The following is a 16,165-nucleotide window of genomic DNA, read 5'->3' on the forward strand; positions in this document are numbered from 1 at the left end:
TGGCTAGCCCTATTCCGTACAGTTCGGCACCCTAAGTTCCAGTAATCAATCAATCAAAATCGGTCCATGGCAGCAACTTGGAACGACTGTCGTACGTTGTCCAATCAGTCTGTATGGAGGCATCTCGTCAGGTCCCAGCATCAGCAACTCGTCCGTCTATCAAGCTGCTGCCACATAACACACCACACACACGCACTTGGCACCTAGATTACCACTTGCTACATACATACATGCATGCACATACATCTAAACAGGGCGGAGGCGTGCGACGGGTGACGGTGACGGGGCAGTGGCGGGAGCTCTGATCCACGTATTGATTGAAATTGATTAAATCGACGAGTCTAGTCCCCCTCGATCCGGGACCCCATCCTGCGTCTCTGCTGGTCCTCGTCGAATCATCCGTCGACAAGCAAACAGACGTGCTCGAGGCAGCCCTGCCCGACCATCCCCAAATTGCCCCCTCATTCTCCCATCCCCAACCGTGTCCCTCCCGCACAGCAGCCATGGCCCGCCAACCCGCCTCGCCTGCTGTGGCCTCTGGTTCGCTTGTCCGCCCGAGTTCCCAAAGAGTCAGAGCCAGGTTGCTTCGGCGGCGTGAGGAGAAGCTGGGGGAGAGGGGGAGCTCGGAGCTGCGTCTGGAGCTCGGTGCCTTGCCTTACAAGCTCATTCCAGCTGCTAACCGTCTCCTGCCTTGGCAGAAGTCCTGATCGCAAACCGTCGATGCGTCCTACCAAACATCCAGCTTCGCGGGTATCTGATGTTCATCCACTGCTCACTGCTATCACTCGTTTGTTGGGGAGCTGTATGACATACCTCATCTCCCGCCTACATGCACCGTGTGATGTCCTGGTGCGGGAACAATTCCCAGGCCCAAGGTCGTCTGTCCGTCACCAAGTCCCCTCTCCATCTTCATGTTCCCTCCTCACTTACCGTCTCCGCCACCAGAGACAACAAACTCGAGATGGCACATTGCAGCTCGCCTGCCGTCAGTCAACTTGCCAGCGCAAAGTTGCAGCAATTGCTGTCCCATGTGGTGTTACCCTCAAGCTGTACCCTCAACTGTCGCTTCGTCCGCGTGAGTACATGTAGCAAGTCTGCTCCCGGGAGGCCCATCAGATAACGTCTGCCGGTCGACGTTGGGCAACGTTCAGGTCTTAAGCGGTGACAAGGGGCCTTGACGAGGGAGGCGAGAAGCAGGACAGAGGGAAGCCCGCGTGGCCATTTTGCCCATCCACTTACTGCGAGTACTTCATACATGAAACCTGTAGCAGTAAGTAGGTACGTACGTGCTATGAGCTTCTGCCGCCAGCCAAGCCGGTTCGATTGCTCATTCCTGCAGCCGCGGGTTCCAGCGAGCAACATCACTGCCGCCATGGCGAGCAAGCGATGATGCCCTTGCTGAAGCATGTCATAATACCACTTAGGCATGGATCCAATCGTCGACAACCACATCGAGCGGACAAGCGACTCTGGCTTCGCATCAGGCGTAGGGCCGGCATGACACGGTGCCTGTCCACGTTCTCCAATGTACATACATGTATGTCTTGCCAACAACCCGACGAGAGCTGGGGAAATCGGTAATCGTAGTCGAAGCGGGTAACACTGCTCCCAACGGCCGCATGCACGCATTCGTGGCATCGGCACCGTTCCTCCTGCTCTCCGACCAACCGCACTAATGCCATGTACATACAGTACTTGCTATACTCGTGCTGTAGCCTCATCTTACACAGCCAAGTCACGTTCAGGCAAGGCAACGCTTCGATGGGCCGGGTTCCAGGCGATGCAGCACGCCCCCAGCGCTTTGAATCGGGATCTAATCGGAACAAGCCCCGCGATCCGCACGCTTATCATGCGAGCCTCAGCAAGGGAGCGTGGGAACGCAGCGGCGGCCGCGGCTGGCAACGGATCACAGGTTCCTGTTCCTGCTCGTGCTCGTATTTGTGCATGTGCTTGCGCTTTGTGCTCGAGAGATGGTGGTGCTCTGTGTGCTGCGCAGGTATGTGTGCATCTTCCCTTCAGGAAGGCTCCGGTGTCAGTACGAGCAGCATCCGAGGTGCTGTATGCGAGTAGTTGGACCAAGTTGGATGACCAGTCGCGGTTTGAACATGGCGATGGATGGATCGTGGATGGTGGTGGTGGCAGCCAGTTGCTCCGTATGGATGCCTCCAGCTGCGTGTGCATGTGTGTGTGTGTGTGTGGCACCCAATTCCCAGCCTTTACGAGGCCCCAGCAATGAGCTGCCTCCCGGCCCGCTAATCATATCGCAAGAGATGCTGCTGGTGCCTCCTCATCAGTCGATTTGTCCGCCAATGTGAGCAGTAAGATATTACTTCTGGGCCTTCGATTGCCGTATGCATATATAGGTGTGTACTTCAAGGTAATACCTAATCTGTGTAGTAGGACTGTACCTTGAATGAGGGGCCAGCGGCAAAGGTGTTGTTGGCAGGATGTTGTCTTCTGCAAGTCCGTGTCTTCCCGCGGCCGCCGCAGAGATATCGGCCTCACAAGTATCCGCCTGTGTTCCTCATACCTACATTGTCTCTTGGGAAGTACATGCCGCACATCAGTAAACGTAAGGTACGCGCCTTCAATGCAGCACACACGTACATGGACTCACATGTAGATGGCGCCGCCCAGCATGCGCGGCACAGGCTAGTTGCTTGCCGATAGTATGTGCAGATGCATGGAGTTGTCGAGACTCGAAATCGTTCATGTACTGCCGCACACTCCATCCCACTGAATGCGAGTGCGCGCCTGCACTTGCGCCTTGTGCGTCTCGGTGCCTTAACGGGCTTTCCTATTGCCCATGTTCCCGTCCAAAAAGCCCCGAGCCCAACACCGCCAGCAAGTTGGGGGAGGGGGGCGGATGGTGTTCCTCTTTGCTGGAGTGACTTTCTGAAAAGGCGAGGCGGGCTTTCGAGACCCGGCCGATTGGACAGACCCTGTCTTCGATACCTGGCCGTTGTCGATGCAGCACCCCTGACTGGCGAGAGCCCGGCATTGGCAGACAAGGACGGCAAACGGAACCCATGCTGGTACAATCGCACACCCAGCTGTTGGCTCGGCGGTACTTGGCATACAGGCGGAATGCCTCTGTGCACATGTCGATATCAAGCAAAGGTTCTAGGTCTGAACAACCTAGAGTAAGGCAAAGGGGGAGAGCGATCTGCCCCAATTCTGAAAGTCTCTCAGGCATGCATGACCTCCCCCCCCCTCCCCCCCTCCTCCTGGTCTCTCGCTGAATCTCTCCGCCTCTCCTATCCCAGCCGTGCCGTTACTTGTACAGACGTGCGCGAAGTACTCGTAGTCCGTAGTTGCATCAGCAGTAGACAGTTTCAACAAGTGAACGCCCGGAAGTCTGCATCTGCACGCGGGTGTGGGGAATCCAACAAGAGTGGCAAGGATGCAGGCGACACCCTGCGGCCTGGCCTGACATTCAAGATCCAGTAGCACCATTCGTCTGTGTACATACCATTCAAACGGATGTGTGCGCTGGGATGTGCTACTTCTGCTCGCCCGCCAACTGCAGGCCATCGATGGCAGACGCCGTGATACGCGTCTCGGTACGACCAGTATGAAGTAGAAAGTAGTAATGCGAGCAGTCACAGTAGCAGGACAGCCACTGCTACTCCATACGGGTACCCGTCCGTCGGCCGCCGACCGTTCTCCCGTTCTCCAATGTGAGCGGTCCGCGTACGAGATCGAACGGGTTCCGGCCAAGCCTCTGAACCAGGTCTCGAGAGCTATCTTCGGCCCTACAGTAGTCGGCTCCTCCTACTGCAGGTCCCCAGGCTTCCGGAGTCGTAGCCTTTGAGGAGAGAGAAAACAGGCCAATGGCCTCGTCACGACTATTAGCCCAAAGGAGACACGACGCCTGTTGGTGCTGTCAAAGCTAATCGAGCATGCCTGCAGGCTGGCCGCCTCGCTCTCCCAAGGACTTGCCGGAGATGCTATAGGAGTGGGAGTCGCCTAAAGTACGATACGGAGTGCACTGGTAGGGCTGCGTGGAGCTTTGGCCATGCCCGGCCCTCTGCTTCTCCTTTGTCTCTGCGCATATCTGTTCGGAGGGCTGGAAGAAGTGAGCTGTCGCTTTCATGACCAACGACGCATGCTAGCAAACCGTGTTAGCGCTGCGGCCTGCCACTCGGTGAAGGCATCGTGCAGCCATTGAATTCCTCTAGGAGCGGGGGCTGCGTCTGTTGGCCGAGGGTGAGCTGGCTCCAGCCCGAGCGTCTAGAAGCATTCGTGACGAGTGCAAGACGTCAGTTCGGAAAAGGCGCGCTCCAGACTGCGCTCAGAATGTAGCAGCTTATTCACCGCCTGCCAGCGATACACGACGGCTGCAATGAAGCCATTGCATGGAGCTGTGGTGGTGCCCCGTAATGCAGACCAATGCGAGACCAGTATGCAGCTGGCAGCCATTCGCGGTGTAGCAGCCCAAGGCGCGGATAGCAGCCTCCTTCTCATTGCTCAACGGTAACAAGTGCCAGAAGTCTGTGTGGACGGGTGACTCCGGACGCCAGCTTGCTGCTTTCCAACGTGTCTTGTGAGAACCCAGTATCATGCAGCTATCCAGCAAATTCTCTCACACGAAGCAACAATTCGGTGACTGGCCCAAGCTGCGCTGTGATGGCAAGTTGAGTAAGCCAGCGATTCGAGCAGGGGAGAGCCACGATGCATGCATTGACGTTGACAAGACACCAAGCGTCACACTGACTGTACCTAGTTGGCATGGTACGTGCAGAATTGCTGACCTAGGAGGACTGACGCCTACCTTGCCAGTGCGTTGCAGCACTCGACGCTTCTAGTTTTCGCTCGATTTCCCAGTTTACCAAGTGTAGGCACAACGTTCCTATGGATGTATACGTGGAAAGGCCAATCGCATGGAATTGGCTTCGTGGGACGTCGAACGGGACATATCCAGAAAACAAGCACCGTCCCAGACACTGATGAGCGACTTTGGCGCTAAGATATGATGTCGAAATAGCCCCCAATCCGAGGGGCTTCTTCTGATAGCTTCACAAGTGGACAAGCCAAAGCAAGATCTTGCGTCCGAGGAGCTGTGATTCACCTCGATGAGGATCGTCGTTGTTCAGCGACAAAAATTCGCCCGCATTTCGCCCGCAAGATCTATAAGGTACTCCTCGTACTCTGCACTCATGGTCGCAGTTCCATCGTCTGCCAACAAGGGAAGGACAAGGTGCTCGGCAACTAGCACACAATTAGCCGGAAAGGAGGGTAAACAGAGAGAAACAATCACAGAATAAAATCAGAACTACTTGCATGTCAGAGGTTTGCTTGAGCTGCAAAAGCGGTCGGCGATGCTGCAACGGGGCTCGGAGGCCATGCCGATTCATACAAAAGTAGCTTACTAGGTATGTACTCCGGCGGTGTTTCGATACGGCCGTTCGGCAGCTCCGGTTCCTCCCACAAGCAAGAGCTCACAGCGATACAGGACTCCATGCTTCCATGTTTCCACGTTCCCATGTTCCCATGTTTCCATATTTCCAGGCTATCATGTGTCCACCGACGCAGCTGCTCAAGAGTCGTCGTAGGCGATGCCGAAAGCGTCCCACATGCTGGACTTGTGTAACGCGAGCAACGCCCTCTGACACATGTCATCCGGAGTTGTGGTCAGTACTAGTGAAGGAAGAGGTGTTTGGGCGTGTAATGAGAAACAGAAACCAGACGTCGATGAATCCTGGCCATATGCATGGTCATGGTCATGGTCCTGGTCCGGGTCAAGGGGTAGGTAGAATTTTCGCTCCCGGCACACGAGGTGCGTTAACGTGCTTTAACGGGATGGAGTAACCTTGGAGCTATCCGTCCGTCGATGCCCGAGAAGTGTTGGGAAACTCGAAGAGCCCTCCAGAAATCCTCGGCTTGCCGTCTCATACCTCGAAAAGGATCGTGCAAATGACTCTGAAGCCAGACAATCATTCGTACTCACTCGCCTCTCGGCTGGGCCACAGCCTCGACCGCTGATGAAGGCCTAAAGCAGCCCCTGTCGTTGGCAATATGGATGGATCGAAGTCAACAAGATGCCCCCAAAACGTTCCTCGAAGCCTCATACCTTACCTTAAGTCATTCACTCGCCAAATGTCTTCCGGCTCAGTTGTAAAGTGTCGAGAGCGTCAGCAAGGTACTCAGGCAGGCGGTACCCAAGTCCGAGTACGAAGACCCATGTCACCTTGTCCGTCGTCGACGTCAAGACTACACCTGGATGAGCGTGAATTACGCCGAAGCCAGCGCTGCGCACCGAGTACCTGTCACGTACTGCATACCACCTCATATCGATCTCCCCTTACCACCTGGCAGGGACGGGTGCGGTGCTAGCGACCGGACGGAGCAGTGGAGGCAGGTGCGTCTATGGGGAAAGGGAAGGGGGAAGGGGGAAGGGGGAAGTGTGCATGCGTCTTGCCAGACTCGGGAGTTAGCGCGCCGCAAGAGCAGTTATCGTACGGGGGTAAGTCTTCCCAAGGGAGCAACTTCCTCCCCAGCAACAGAACCGGGCAAGGCAGGAAGCGAACTGAGGGTATCCGCAACCACGAGGGCTTCCTGCCTCTCGTCAAGGTATTTGACACGCCGTATCTGGTACAGATGCTCCAGCCCCAAGACTCTGTCAGGCTTCGCCCGTTGAACCACCAACGGATCGTTCATACGGGCTTATATGCAGTTCGAGGAGTCAATCCCGAGGCTCAGTCTCATTGCGGAGACTCAGTCTTCGCTCCTCTCGGTTCGCAGCTCATCGGGAGCTCACGGTTTTCGTTCGTTCCTGCTGAGAATCATATCGAGTCGCAATCCTTCCTTCTGCCGTCATGTCCCAAGTTGATTCATTCTAACAGCCAGTAGATCGCACCGTCGACGGGGGTCCCAGCGCCCATACGTGTACGAAGTACAGGAGCTCATACAGACAAGGCCCTTCTCTCGCCAATTCCTCTATTCCAGGAAAACCTCGGCCGTCGCATCGAAGAGAGTGGAGAAGCAGCCATCTGGAGACCATCCTTCGACAGCTTGACAGCTTCCCAAGGCCAATTGCCCGACGGACCTCCAGCCCCTCAACTCCGTTGTTCTGTCTCACATGTCGGTTCCCAAATTCATTCCATTGACCGGGTTGCGACATGTTTCACTCGCTGTCCCGGCTGCATAAAGAAGCATCCAATTCCATCCCCTGCAAACGACCCCGGTCAACCGGTCAACAAACCTTGCAGGAGCCAGGGGCTGCTCTCCCCTCCCTACCTCAACACCCCCGGGCATCGAGTGCCAGCCATTGTCGTCACCGCTGTTCAAAGGGAAAAAGCTTTTTGGAATCGTCCAGATCACTAGGCACAAGCACATAACATGGGCTGGACTGCATATCGTCCCTTGGCCCGGCGTCATCATCTCGAAATCAGCTCCCGCTCCGGAGCAGTGGGGTCAGTAACTGACTGCATGTAGTCTGAGGACAGTATCAGCATCGTGCTAGGCGATTTCTACAAAGGAGTCAACGCCTGGATGTGTGCCTGATGAAGCAACGTGTCGTTGAACTTTGATATGACGATCACGCCATGGCTTGAGCGAAATAGCTAGCGACTCGAAGAAACCGGGCTGGTGAGATGGTCTAGAGCCTGTCCTGACATGCGTCGGGCATAGCTGCAGCCGGTCAGCCCGTTTTTTTTTTTCAATACATGCCTTTTGCTGACTATCTCGCACACACAAGACGGCTACACGAGCGACCGCTTCTCACAGCAGTCCTGGGGAAAGGTATCAAGAACCCGCGAAGCACGCTTGAACTGGTCCAGGTGGTCCTTCTCGACAGATTCGTACCCTACGCCCATCTTATTCGCCCCCCCGGTTCGTCAGGAATTCAGAGACTTAGGCTATGTCAAATGTCAGCCATAGCCGTCTTCTCTTTCTCACAGATATTGTCATCTGATGGCCGCTCTCTTCCGTTTGAAATGTGAGTACGAGTATGACAAGCCCACTATTGTTTGCACAACAAATTCGCTACTCAGTAGCTGCCTGCTCATGCCGCATACTGTGGGCCGATAGACTTAACCTTGCTCAGTGCCAGCATTCAAGCCTTGGAACCCGATCATTGTTGCGAGCTCTGAAGGTGTGGCCCGACCTCAGTGTTCTTTTTTTATCATCCTTCTCAAGCCACTGAGACTGGGGTTGGCTCTCTTCTGCCGGCTCGTAACTCGGGTGGATTGGTTTACCCAGGTGATAGTTCACAAATCCAGCCCAGCTCGCAAGCCACATTGTCTCTCAATGAGTGAGTCTCAGCGGAACGAATAGTTGAAGCCAGAGCACGTCATACACACCACGATGCGGCCTACAAGGAGTTCTTACACGATATTCCTCTTCCCACGTCCATTCCCGGAGTAGGTCACCTGTCTTGGCGGCTCTCCCCCCGCAGCTTGGTGCATGCAACAGAGTCGTACCAGGTCCTCGGATCGTCGCCCGCCTAGTCCTCTGATATTGTCAAGTCTTGTCGTGCCCAATGGCTCTTTTAGCTAAACTCACTCCGCCCAAGACGATTCCACGCCTGTGTCTGTTATAGCAGGTGGCTCACAGCTTTCATCGGGCCCCAGCAAAGCCAAATTTCACTTAACACCTCCATCATGCAAGACTCACACATTGTTTCCAGTCTGAAAAGGACAACTCTACCCCAACGAGTCGAGGTGGTGTGGGAAAGGACATCTTTCATCCACACACGACATGCTGCCGATATCAATCCAAGTCACGCGTATCTTCTCCGGCAGTCTTGGGCGTATAGGTACATTAGCTCCGATTCGTCCAACTACTACCTTCATCGTGTGTGGGTGGCTCTGGAGCTGTTCTCTTCCCCTTGTAGGAAGAGGGAGCTGTGCTTTTGCTGGTCTAGACAAAGATTTGGTCGTTACGGCATCGATACCCCGAAGTCAGTCGAGTCCTGCAGAGAGTAGCCATCTTCCTACAGCCAGGCTCGCCGGTCCTCCGCAAAGCCCGGGGATCACAAGCTGAACATACAGACGGCCGCCGGTAAAGGGCGAGCTGGTATTGTTCCCCTTCCGGCAAGTAGCTATACAAACCTGTCTCGCTTTCTCTCCGGTCTGGCGGCTCGGATGCAAGGGAGACGAACGTTGATTAACATCGCGTAACAGTATCCTTTGCCCTTTGGACCGTAGTGGTTGGTACAACTACGTTAGTCTGCACTGGACGGAATAGTTGCGTCAACAAGGACAACGCATATCCTACTACTTGTACGGCACCAACTTCCGGCCAATGGTGCGTTTGGTATAGTACTTGCAGCTTGCATGGCATCGGGTTTGCTGCCCTGGTCAGGCGCACATGGAAGCGACCAACCCCGACCTAGACTCTTACCGCCTGTAAATGTTGGCAGTTCTACCCCTACTCGTCTCTCACCCTGGCAATTATGGTGACTTGGCTGCGATGAGTGAGAGGAGCTTTCATTCAGTAGGATTTCCACTCTGGGCAAGCACTGGCTGTTTGTCAGAGACGAAACCGGCGCGCCACCAAAATGACAGTCGTTACTTCAGATGCCACAAGAAGTTTTGAAAGATCCGGAGCTTCAGTGCATTGTTATGTCGAGAGTTGCATCTTTGCCCTTCTCATTCTCTCGATAGTCATTCTGGAGTGCTATCGATCAGCAACTACTCTTTGTTGACAGATCACTCTCATGAGGTAGACGTGTTCAAACTGCGAGCCACATTGGTATAATTGTCGAGCTTGCCGGCACGTAGATCATTCTCTGGTGTCGATGGCATTAGACGACATGGTTTAGGCGGCCTTTTGCAAGAGGCTATTCACCTCTAAACATCTACTAGTAGGTCGGAGAGCCCTTTCGAAAGAGTTGTGACTCGGTGCGGTTTCCGTTGCCGTCTGTTCCTTGGGGACGCTGTACGGCAACTTCATGCCATCATAACTGCCTGTTAAATACCCAAGTAGAGTTGGTCAATTCTGGTCGAGTGATGCCGGATATGCTTATTACGTGGAGTTGGCGTTGAGCGGAAAGCCTGAGCCGGTCATCCATCCTGGAAATACAAGAGAGCCATATGCTGTGCTGTGCGTAAGACTTAGGCGATCTTCCAACAGAGAAGGGATCATCAGTGCCTGCCAGGTCACTGAGAATGCCGATCCATAGAGGACTGGAGTTCTGGTCTATCAGGTGGATGGTGTCGTGAGAGGTGCCTCTCCTCTCACTACATGGGCTACAACAGGCTGCCTACCTATGCATAGACAATTCGTTGCCATCTTTGGCGACTCCAGATGCTTTGGATCCAAGGAGTGACAGAGGTTTTCGGTGATTCTTCAGGGATTCTCAGTGTGATAATCATGGAAGCATCCAGTGAGATGCCAATGCTAGCATGCGGCCATTAAAATTGTTGCTGGAGATACGGAGGGGAACCTCTGATCAAGTGGGTGGACGGGTGAAGCAATGGCCGCTTTCGAAGGCCAGACTTGGAGAACTGTCCATACCTCACCCAACGACATTCCAGCTTCGATTTGAGTGATGAGCAGTCCATAGTACAGTCAGATGGGGACTCCAGCCATTTGCACAGATCGCCGTTGGTAGTCGATATTGCGATTTCATGAGTGCAGTGGTAGCCGCAGCCAGGGTGATAACCATCGCTCACAGGGATCAATTGCTGGCCAGGCCCTCAATAGTAGCAGCTCCTTATGAAATTTGCCTCTCTGTCGAAGATATTGGTTCTCATCGCAGGCTCTCCCAGAGAGACTCGTCGCGCTTCAACTTGACAACTTGACAAGCCCAACCGGCGAATCGAAGTTCCTCCGCGCCTTAATTGAACTCCACTCTTCCCTCCCCAACCAATCACCCCCATTACCCCATCTCAGCCTTGCCGCTGACATAACACCAACCGCCCCCCTAGCACGAGTAAGCAAACGCCTATTAACGGAGCGACGGGAAGCCGAAACCTTTTTTTCGAACCACTAAAGCAATCCAAGCTCTTCCTGCGGACTCTCATCCGACGCCCTCTCGCACAGACACCACGCATTGGTAGCCTCAGCCTCGTTTCCCATCATCCAATCCGAGGCTGATTATTTGTTCTTCTTTTTCCTCTCTCCCCTTTTCCACATCGGCCAATCTCTCTCTCTCTCTCGCTGCTCGATTGTATGCCTTCATCATTGTTGATCTGGCGCGCCGGAATGGTGGTGACGGGACTGTGAAAGTGTAAAGCTGTTGCGTCTCTGCGGTTGTCATTCGACCTAGTCAACGAAGTGAGTTCATTGCGGCGCCGCTTTCAATTGATTCTCTCTTTCCATTATCCTTGCATGTTTATTGTTTCCTCTGTTGTTGTCTTCTTTTTGCTGATTGTTTTCCTACAATAGCTCGGATTCTCAGCCGAGGAAGACAAAGAGCACCGTCGGTTCTTCTTCACCCGGTTCAACACCATCCACCAGCCCCCAGCTATATCTCAATCTGCCTCTATCCGCGACTCCATACAATCCTCACATTTCAGCTAGATTGCCCGCTTGGCATCACCACAGCCTTTTTGGAACGCTTCGTCTTCATAGCCTTCCGATTGGGACATCGTCATCTCCCTCTCGCCCTCTATTCCAAGCCACACCATCTCCTACCAAAGTCGTCGCTCAATCACAGCCATCATGTCGCAGCGACCATCCACACCAGTCAAAGTGCCCCCCTCGGCGGCAAACTACACGCCCGCAACGCTGGACCCCGACCTGCGATCACAGATTAACACGATCCTTCTGAAAGACGGGCACGTCGCCAAGTCAGTTCAACCACCTACCACCCCTCGCTCCCTCGCGACGTCCGGCTAACAAAGAACCCCTTCTCCAGAATCCAAGAAGCCCTCCTCCACGCCCTCAACTCAAACTCCTCCAACTGGCCCACCGCCGTCCAGAACCACGCGCTGAACCTCCTCCGCTCCGGCGAAGTCACCACCTTCCCCGCGCTCCTCCGCCGCGTGCTCGACGACGTCCGCGAGAGCCAGCCGTCCGCATCGTCCACATCCAGCGCCAACGGCAAATCGTCAACAGCGATGAACGGCAGAAGCAGCAGCAGCGCGGACGCCGCCACCAATAAGAAGGCCAATGGCGCCGCGGACAAGCCGCCCCTCGCCATCCCCACCTCCGTAATAGAAGAGGCCCTCCGCATCACACGGGAAAGCCTCGACGCCGTCTGCGAAATCGAGGAGAAGGGCAGCGGCTAGCAGTCTTCGCCCCCTTCTCCAGTTGCTGCCGATGCTGCTGCTGTTGCTGCTGCTGCTGCCAACGCCGCTTGCTCTCTTCCCTCGTCTCCCAATTCTCCTCTTCCGACGAATCTTAATCTCTCACCTCATCCTTCTGATACTCTAACGTCTCCTCCTCCTCCCCCTCCTCCTCCGCCCAATCCCTCCCCGACAGGCAAGCGCAGAAGACGCCGTTCGCCGATCTGAATATACCTAGCATGGGCCTCTTTCGCACCAAACCTCACTCATAGTCATCATCGTGGCATTCTTTCTCTCTCTTCTCTTCTTTTTCCCTCGCATCCCTCCCTTTTACCTGCATGTCTATCACTTTTTGTTGTTCTTCTCCTCTGTGTTTTCTTCTTGTTCTTTTCTCTTTCTTTTCTTTTCTTTGATTATACTGTGATATAGATAGAGGGAGAAAAAGGAGGAGGATCTCTAGGGGATATAGCTGGGTAGCTAGTCAAACCTCCTCTCTCTTTTCCTCCCTTTCCTTTTCCTTCCTGCTTTTATGTTGAACATGATTTAAGGGGAGAACTGCATGGACCGCTGGGAGCATGACGCGTTATACATACATGAAACGAAACATATCAAGGCGCAAGGGGGGAGCACGATAATGGCCATGGAATTCTTTTCTTTACATAGGGCTCAAGCCAGAGCCATGTTGGCTACGAAAATAATACATCTTCCCCTACCTATACAGTACATGACACTTCAGGTGCTGCATGATTCTTGGGTAACTGAATTTGGGCCCTCTATAGGGGCAGCGTAATGCCTTGGCACAACTAGGAGATAGCTCAGAAGTACTACTTGCTACCATGCAACCTTCGAATCAGAGACAACAATTCAATTTTTGGAAAGCAATCGATTTGTCTATCAAGCTAACGCATCCTATTCTTGTAGTCCCGGGCCCGAAGGTAAAACAATTCCTCCACTAAACTTCAATGTTCCGGGCATGTTTTTGATGGCCGAGTCTGTAACGCCACACTCTTGGTTGGCCTCTCTGCTCTTCTACTGCCCTCCTGGGTCAGAATGATGTGCCACCCAATGCCGTCGATTAGAGTACCGTCCGACCAACTTTGCGTTGATGGAGGTGGGTACAGGTAGAAGAAGATAATCCTTCATTTTCTGAATTTTTATGGATTTTTACTTCGAATACATGGGATCCAGAGGACTGCTTCTTTATCGTCCAATTGCGCCGTGCTTTAGTCGTAGAGATCGTCATCGTTGCCGGCGTCACCAAAGGAGTTGCCAGCCTCGCCAGTGGCTCCCTCACCCGCCTCGGGGAACTTGAAGTAGGCACCGGGCCCAGCATTCTTCATCTGCTGGGCAAAGGCCTCATATCTGCGAATCTCCACATCGCTGACGGATCGGCGAGCCATCTGCATGGCCTCCTCGAAGTGGGCCTTGGTAAGCTCAGGCACGGGGTCCTCGACTTCCTCATCAACGTCCATGTTGTCGCCAGCAGCCTCGCGGGCCTTCTGGCGCTCAATGTCGGCCGTGATGGCCTCCTTGATGGCAATCTTGACGGCGCGCTGAGTAATGAATCCCAGATCGGCACCAGAGAAGCCGTGGGTCTTGGCAGCGATGTAGCCAAGGTCGACGTCGGCAGCGACAGGAGTCTTGCGCAGCTGAGCCTTGAGGATGCTGAGACGGCCAGGCTCGTCAGGAAGAGGCACGTAGATGAGCGAATCCAGACGGCCGGGACGGCAGAGAGCAGGGTCAAGCTGCTCGGGTCTGTTGGTGGCACCAATGACGAAGACGTTCTTCTTGGAGGTCATGCCGTCCATTTCTAGCAAGCGAGTTAGTCAGATGATGAGACGATGTGGACGAGTCACGTATGGTAGATGACTTACCAGTCAGAAGTTGGTTGACAACTCGGTCGGAGGCACCGCCGGCATCACCCATGGAGCCGCCACGGGCCTTGGCGATGGAGTCCAACTCGTCGAGGAAGACGACGCAAGGAGCAGCAGCTCGGGCCTTGTCGAAGATGTCTCGGATGTTGCTCTCAGACTCACCGAACCACATGCTGAGAAGCTCGGGTCCCTTGACAGAGATGAAGTTGGCCGCGCATTCGTTGGCGACAGCCTTGGCCAACATTGTCTTACCGGTACCGGGAGGGCCGTAGAAGAGGACACCTCGGGACGGGGAGAGGCCAAACTTGAGGAACATCTCAGGGTGGTCGACGGGGTACTGGACGCTCTCTCGGAGGTCTTGCTTGACACCCTCCAGGCCACCGATATCCTCCCAGCGGACGTTGGGGACTTCCACAACAGCGACCTCGCGGAGAGCAGAGGGGTTGGACACGCCGAGGGCGAATCGGAAGTTGTCCATGGTGACACCCAGGGAATCGAGAACCTCGGCATCAATGGTATCCTCATCGAGATCAATGAGGTCCATCTTCTCACGGATCTGCTGCATGGCAGCCTCGGAGCAGAGGGCAGCAACATCGGAACCGACGTAACCGTGGGTCTCGGCAGCGATCTGCTCGAGGTCGACGTCGTCGGCCAACTTCATGTTCTTGGTGTGGATCTGGAGAATCTCCAGACGGCCAGTCGGGTCGGGGATGCCAATGTCAACCTCGCGGTCGAAACGACCGAATCGTCGCAGGGCCGGGTCGATGGAGTTGGGTCGGTTGGTGGCGGCCATGACGACGACGTTGGAGCGCGCCTTCATGCCGTCCATGAGGGTGAGCAGCTGAGACACGACACGGCGCTCAACTTCACCATTGGTCTTGTCTCGCTTGGGGGCGATGGAATCGATCTCGTCGATGAAGATGATGGCGGGCGAGTTCTTCTCAGCCTCCTCAAAGGCCTTTCGCAGATTCGACTCGGACTCTCCGGCCATCTTGGACATAATCTCGGGACCATTGATGAGGAAGAAGAAAGCGCCAGTCTCGTTGGCGACAGCACGAGCCATGAGAGTCTTACCGGTACCGGGAGGACCGTAGAGCAAGACACCTCGAGGCGGCTTGATACCGATGGACTTGAACAGCTGGGGATGGCGGAGGGGAAGCTCGACCATTTCTCGGATCTGAGCCATCTGCTTGCGGCATCCACCAATGTCGTCATAGCCGACCTCGTTCAGGTTGTTCTCCTCCTCGTCGCGCTGAATGGGCTCGCCCTCACAGTGGATGACGGTGTCCTGGGCGACGATGCCGTATTCCGGGGGATCTACCTCGACGACCTTGAATTCCACTTGTCTCATGCCACCACGGACAATGAACAAGTCTCCCTGCTTCACCGGTCGGTAGGCTTCGCGGAAGTATGGGGCGAGGAAGACGTCGAAGAGGGAGCCAGTGAGGCCCTCGACGGTGTCGGCAATGGGGAGCACAGCGATTCGCTTGGCCTGTTTGAAGCGGTTAGATGCGCTGTAGCCTCAAAAGTGATGATGTCAGGCAAACTCACATATTTGATGTCGGGGCAGGGAGAAATGGTAATCATGTCGCCGTGCTTCACTCGCAGGTTGTGACGGACAACACGGTTGATTCTGGCGCTACCCTCATCGAGCTCCTCGTCGGCGAGGACGATGAGCACTGTCTCCTTTCTCTTCTTGCCGCGGACAAGGACGGTGTCGCCACGGAAGAGCTGGAGGGCGTCCATGGTGGCCTCGGACAGGGCAATGATGCTGTTGTCATCGTTGACGGCGTCGGTAACCCTGGTTTTAGTCAGTATATTGATTGATGTCGGCCACGGGGCGATGAAACCTACATCAACTGGTTGGGCTTCTTCTTCTTCTTGAGAATGGCAGTGGCGGTGTCATCTTCCTGTCATCAAGTCAGTTTCCCCGCCCTGGATAGTTAAGCAAGGTGGGCTGAACGAACGTGCTTGACCTCCGCGCCGGAGGGGTCGCTGTGAGGTGGTTAGATGGCTCTGGTCTCTCAAAAAGCTGTGAGGATATCTGCAGAGGCTGTACATACGTCAAGTTGACCTTCTTCTTGTGGTCTTCAGGCTGCGAAGCCATGATGTCGA

The 16,165-nt window shown here is 54.7% G+C and overlaps 8 protein-coding genes across 8 annotated transcripts; 6 read left to right on the forward strand and 2 right to left on the reverse strand.

The window, feature by feature from the left end:
- Nucleotides 1-503: 503 nt before the first annotated feature.
- CCMA1212_005998 (uncharacterized protein) lies at nt 504-707 on the forward strand (the record flags this gene model as incomplete). The annotated part of the gene is made up of 1 exon (XM_073703239.1): nt 504-707. The coding sequence occupies one exon, from the start codon at nt 504-506 to the stop codon at nt 705-707; it is 204 nt and encodes a 67-aa protein (XP_073558267.1).
- A 122-nt stretch (nt 708-829) lies between these two features.
- On the forward strand, nt 830-1,120 carry CCMA1212_005999 (uncharacterized protein; the record flags this gene model as incomplete). Its single annotated transcript, XM_073703240.1, has 1 exon — nt 830-1,120. One exon carries the CDS (start codon nt 830-832, stop codon nt 1,118-1,120), a length of 291 nt encoding a protein of 96 aa, XP_073558162.1.
- A 555-nt stretch (nt 1,121-1,675) lies between these two features.
- Nucleotides 1,676-2,236, forward strand: CCMA1212_006000 (uncharacterized protein; the record flags this gene model as incomplete). The annotated part of the gene is made up of 1 exon (XM_073703241.1): nt 1,676-2,236. One exon carries the CDS (start codon nt 1,676-1,678, stop codon nt 2,234-2,236), a length of 561 nt encoding a protein of 186 aa, XP_073558495.1.
- Nucleotides 2,237-2,501: 265 nt separating this feature from the next.
- Nucleotides 2,502-2,999, reverse strand: CCMA1212_006001 (uncharacterized protein; the record flags this gene model as incomplete). The annotated part of the gene is made up of 1 exon (XM_073703242.1): nt 2,502-2,999. A coding segment is annotated over one exon (498 nt), but the record flags the coding sequence as incomplete, so codon positions are not given.
- A 1,563-nt stretch (nt 3,000-4,562) lies between these two features.
- On the forward strand, nt 4,563-4,841 carry CCMA1212_006002 (uncharacterized protein; the record flags this gene model as incomplete). The annotated part of the gene is made up of 2 exons (XM_073703243.1): nt 4,563-4,734; nt 4,828-4,841. 2 exons carry the CDS (start codon nt 4,563-4,565, stop codon nt 4,839-4,841), a joined length of 186 nt encoding a protein of 61 aa, XP_073558493.1.
- A 6,769-nt stretch (nt 4,842-11,610) lies between these two features.
- Nucleotides 11,611-12,179, forward strand: CCMA1212_006003 (uncharacterized protein; the record flags this gene model as incomplete). The annotated part of the gene is made up of 2 exons (XM_073703244.1): nt 11,611-11,738; nt 11,807-12,179. 2 exons carry the CDS (start codon nt 11,611-11,613, stop codon nt 12,177-12,179), a joined length of 501 nt encoding a protein of 166 aa, XP_073558494.1.
- A 1,102-nt stretch (nt 12,180-13,281) lies between these two features.
- On the forward strand, nt 13,282-15,877 carry CCMA1212_006004 (uncharacterized protein; the record flags this gene model as incomplete). Its single annotated transcript, XM_073703245.1, is given in 4 exon segments — nt 13,282-13,287; nt 13,298-13,929; nt 14,054-15,554; nt 15,659-15,877. 4 exon segments carry the CDS (start codon nt 13,282-13,284, stop codon nt 15,875-15,877), a joined length of 2,358 nt encoding a protein of 785 aa, XP_073558499.1.
- CCMA1212_006005 (Cell division control protein 48) lies at nt 13,400-16,157 on the reverse strand (the record flags this gene model as incomplete). Its single annotated transcript, XM_073703246.1, has 6 exons — nt 13,400-13,986; nt 14,051-15,542; nt 15,602-15,851; nt 15,905-15,960; nt 16,018-16,045; nt 16,114-16,157. 6 exons carry the CDS (start codon nt 16,155-16,157, stop codon nt 13,400-13,402), a joined length of 2,457 nt encoding a protein of 818 aa, XP_073558500.1.
- Nucleotides 16,158-16,165: the final 8 nt, after the last annotated feature.

This window comes from Trichoderma ghanense (genome assembly GCF_004382785.1).
Source record: "Trichoderma ghanense strain CCMA-1212 chromosome Unknown scaffold_6, whole genome shotgun sequence".
NCBI classification, from domain to species: Eukaryota; Fungi; Ascomycota; class Sordariomycetes; order Hypocreales; family Hypocreaceae; genus Trichoderma; species Trichoderma ghanense.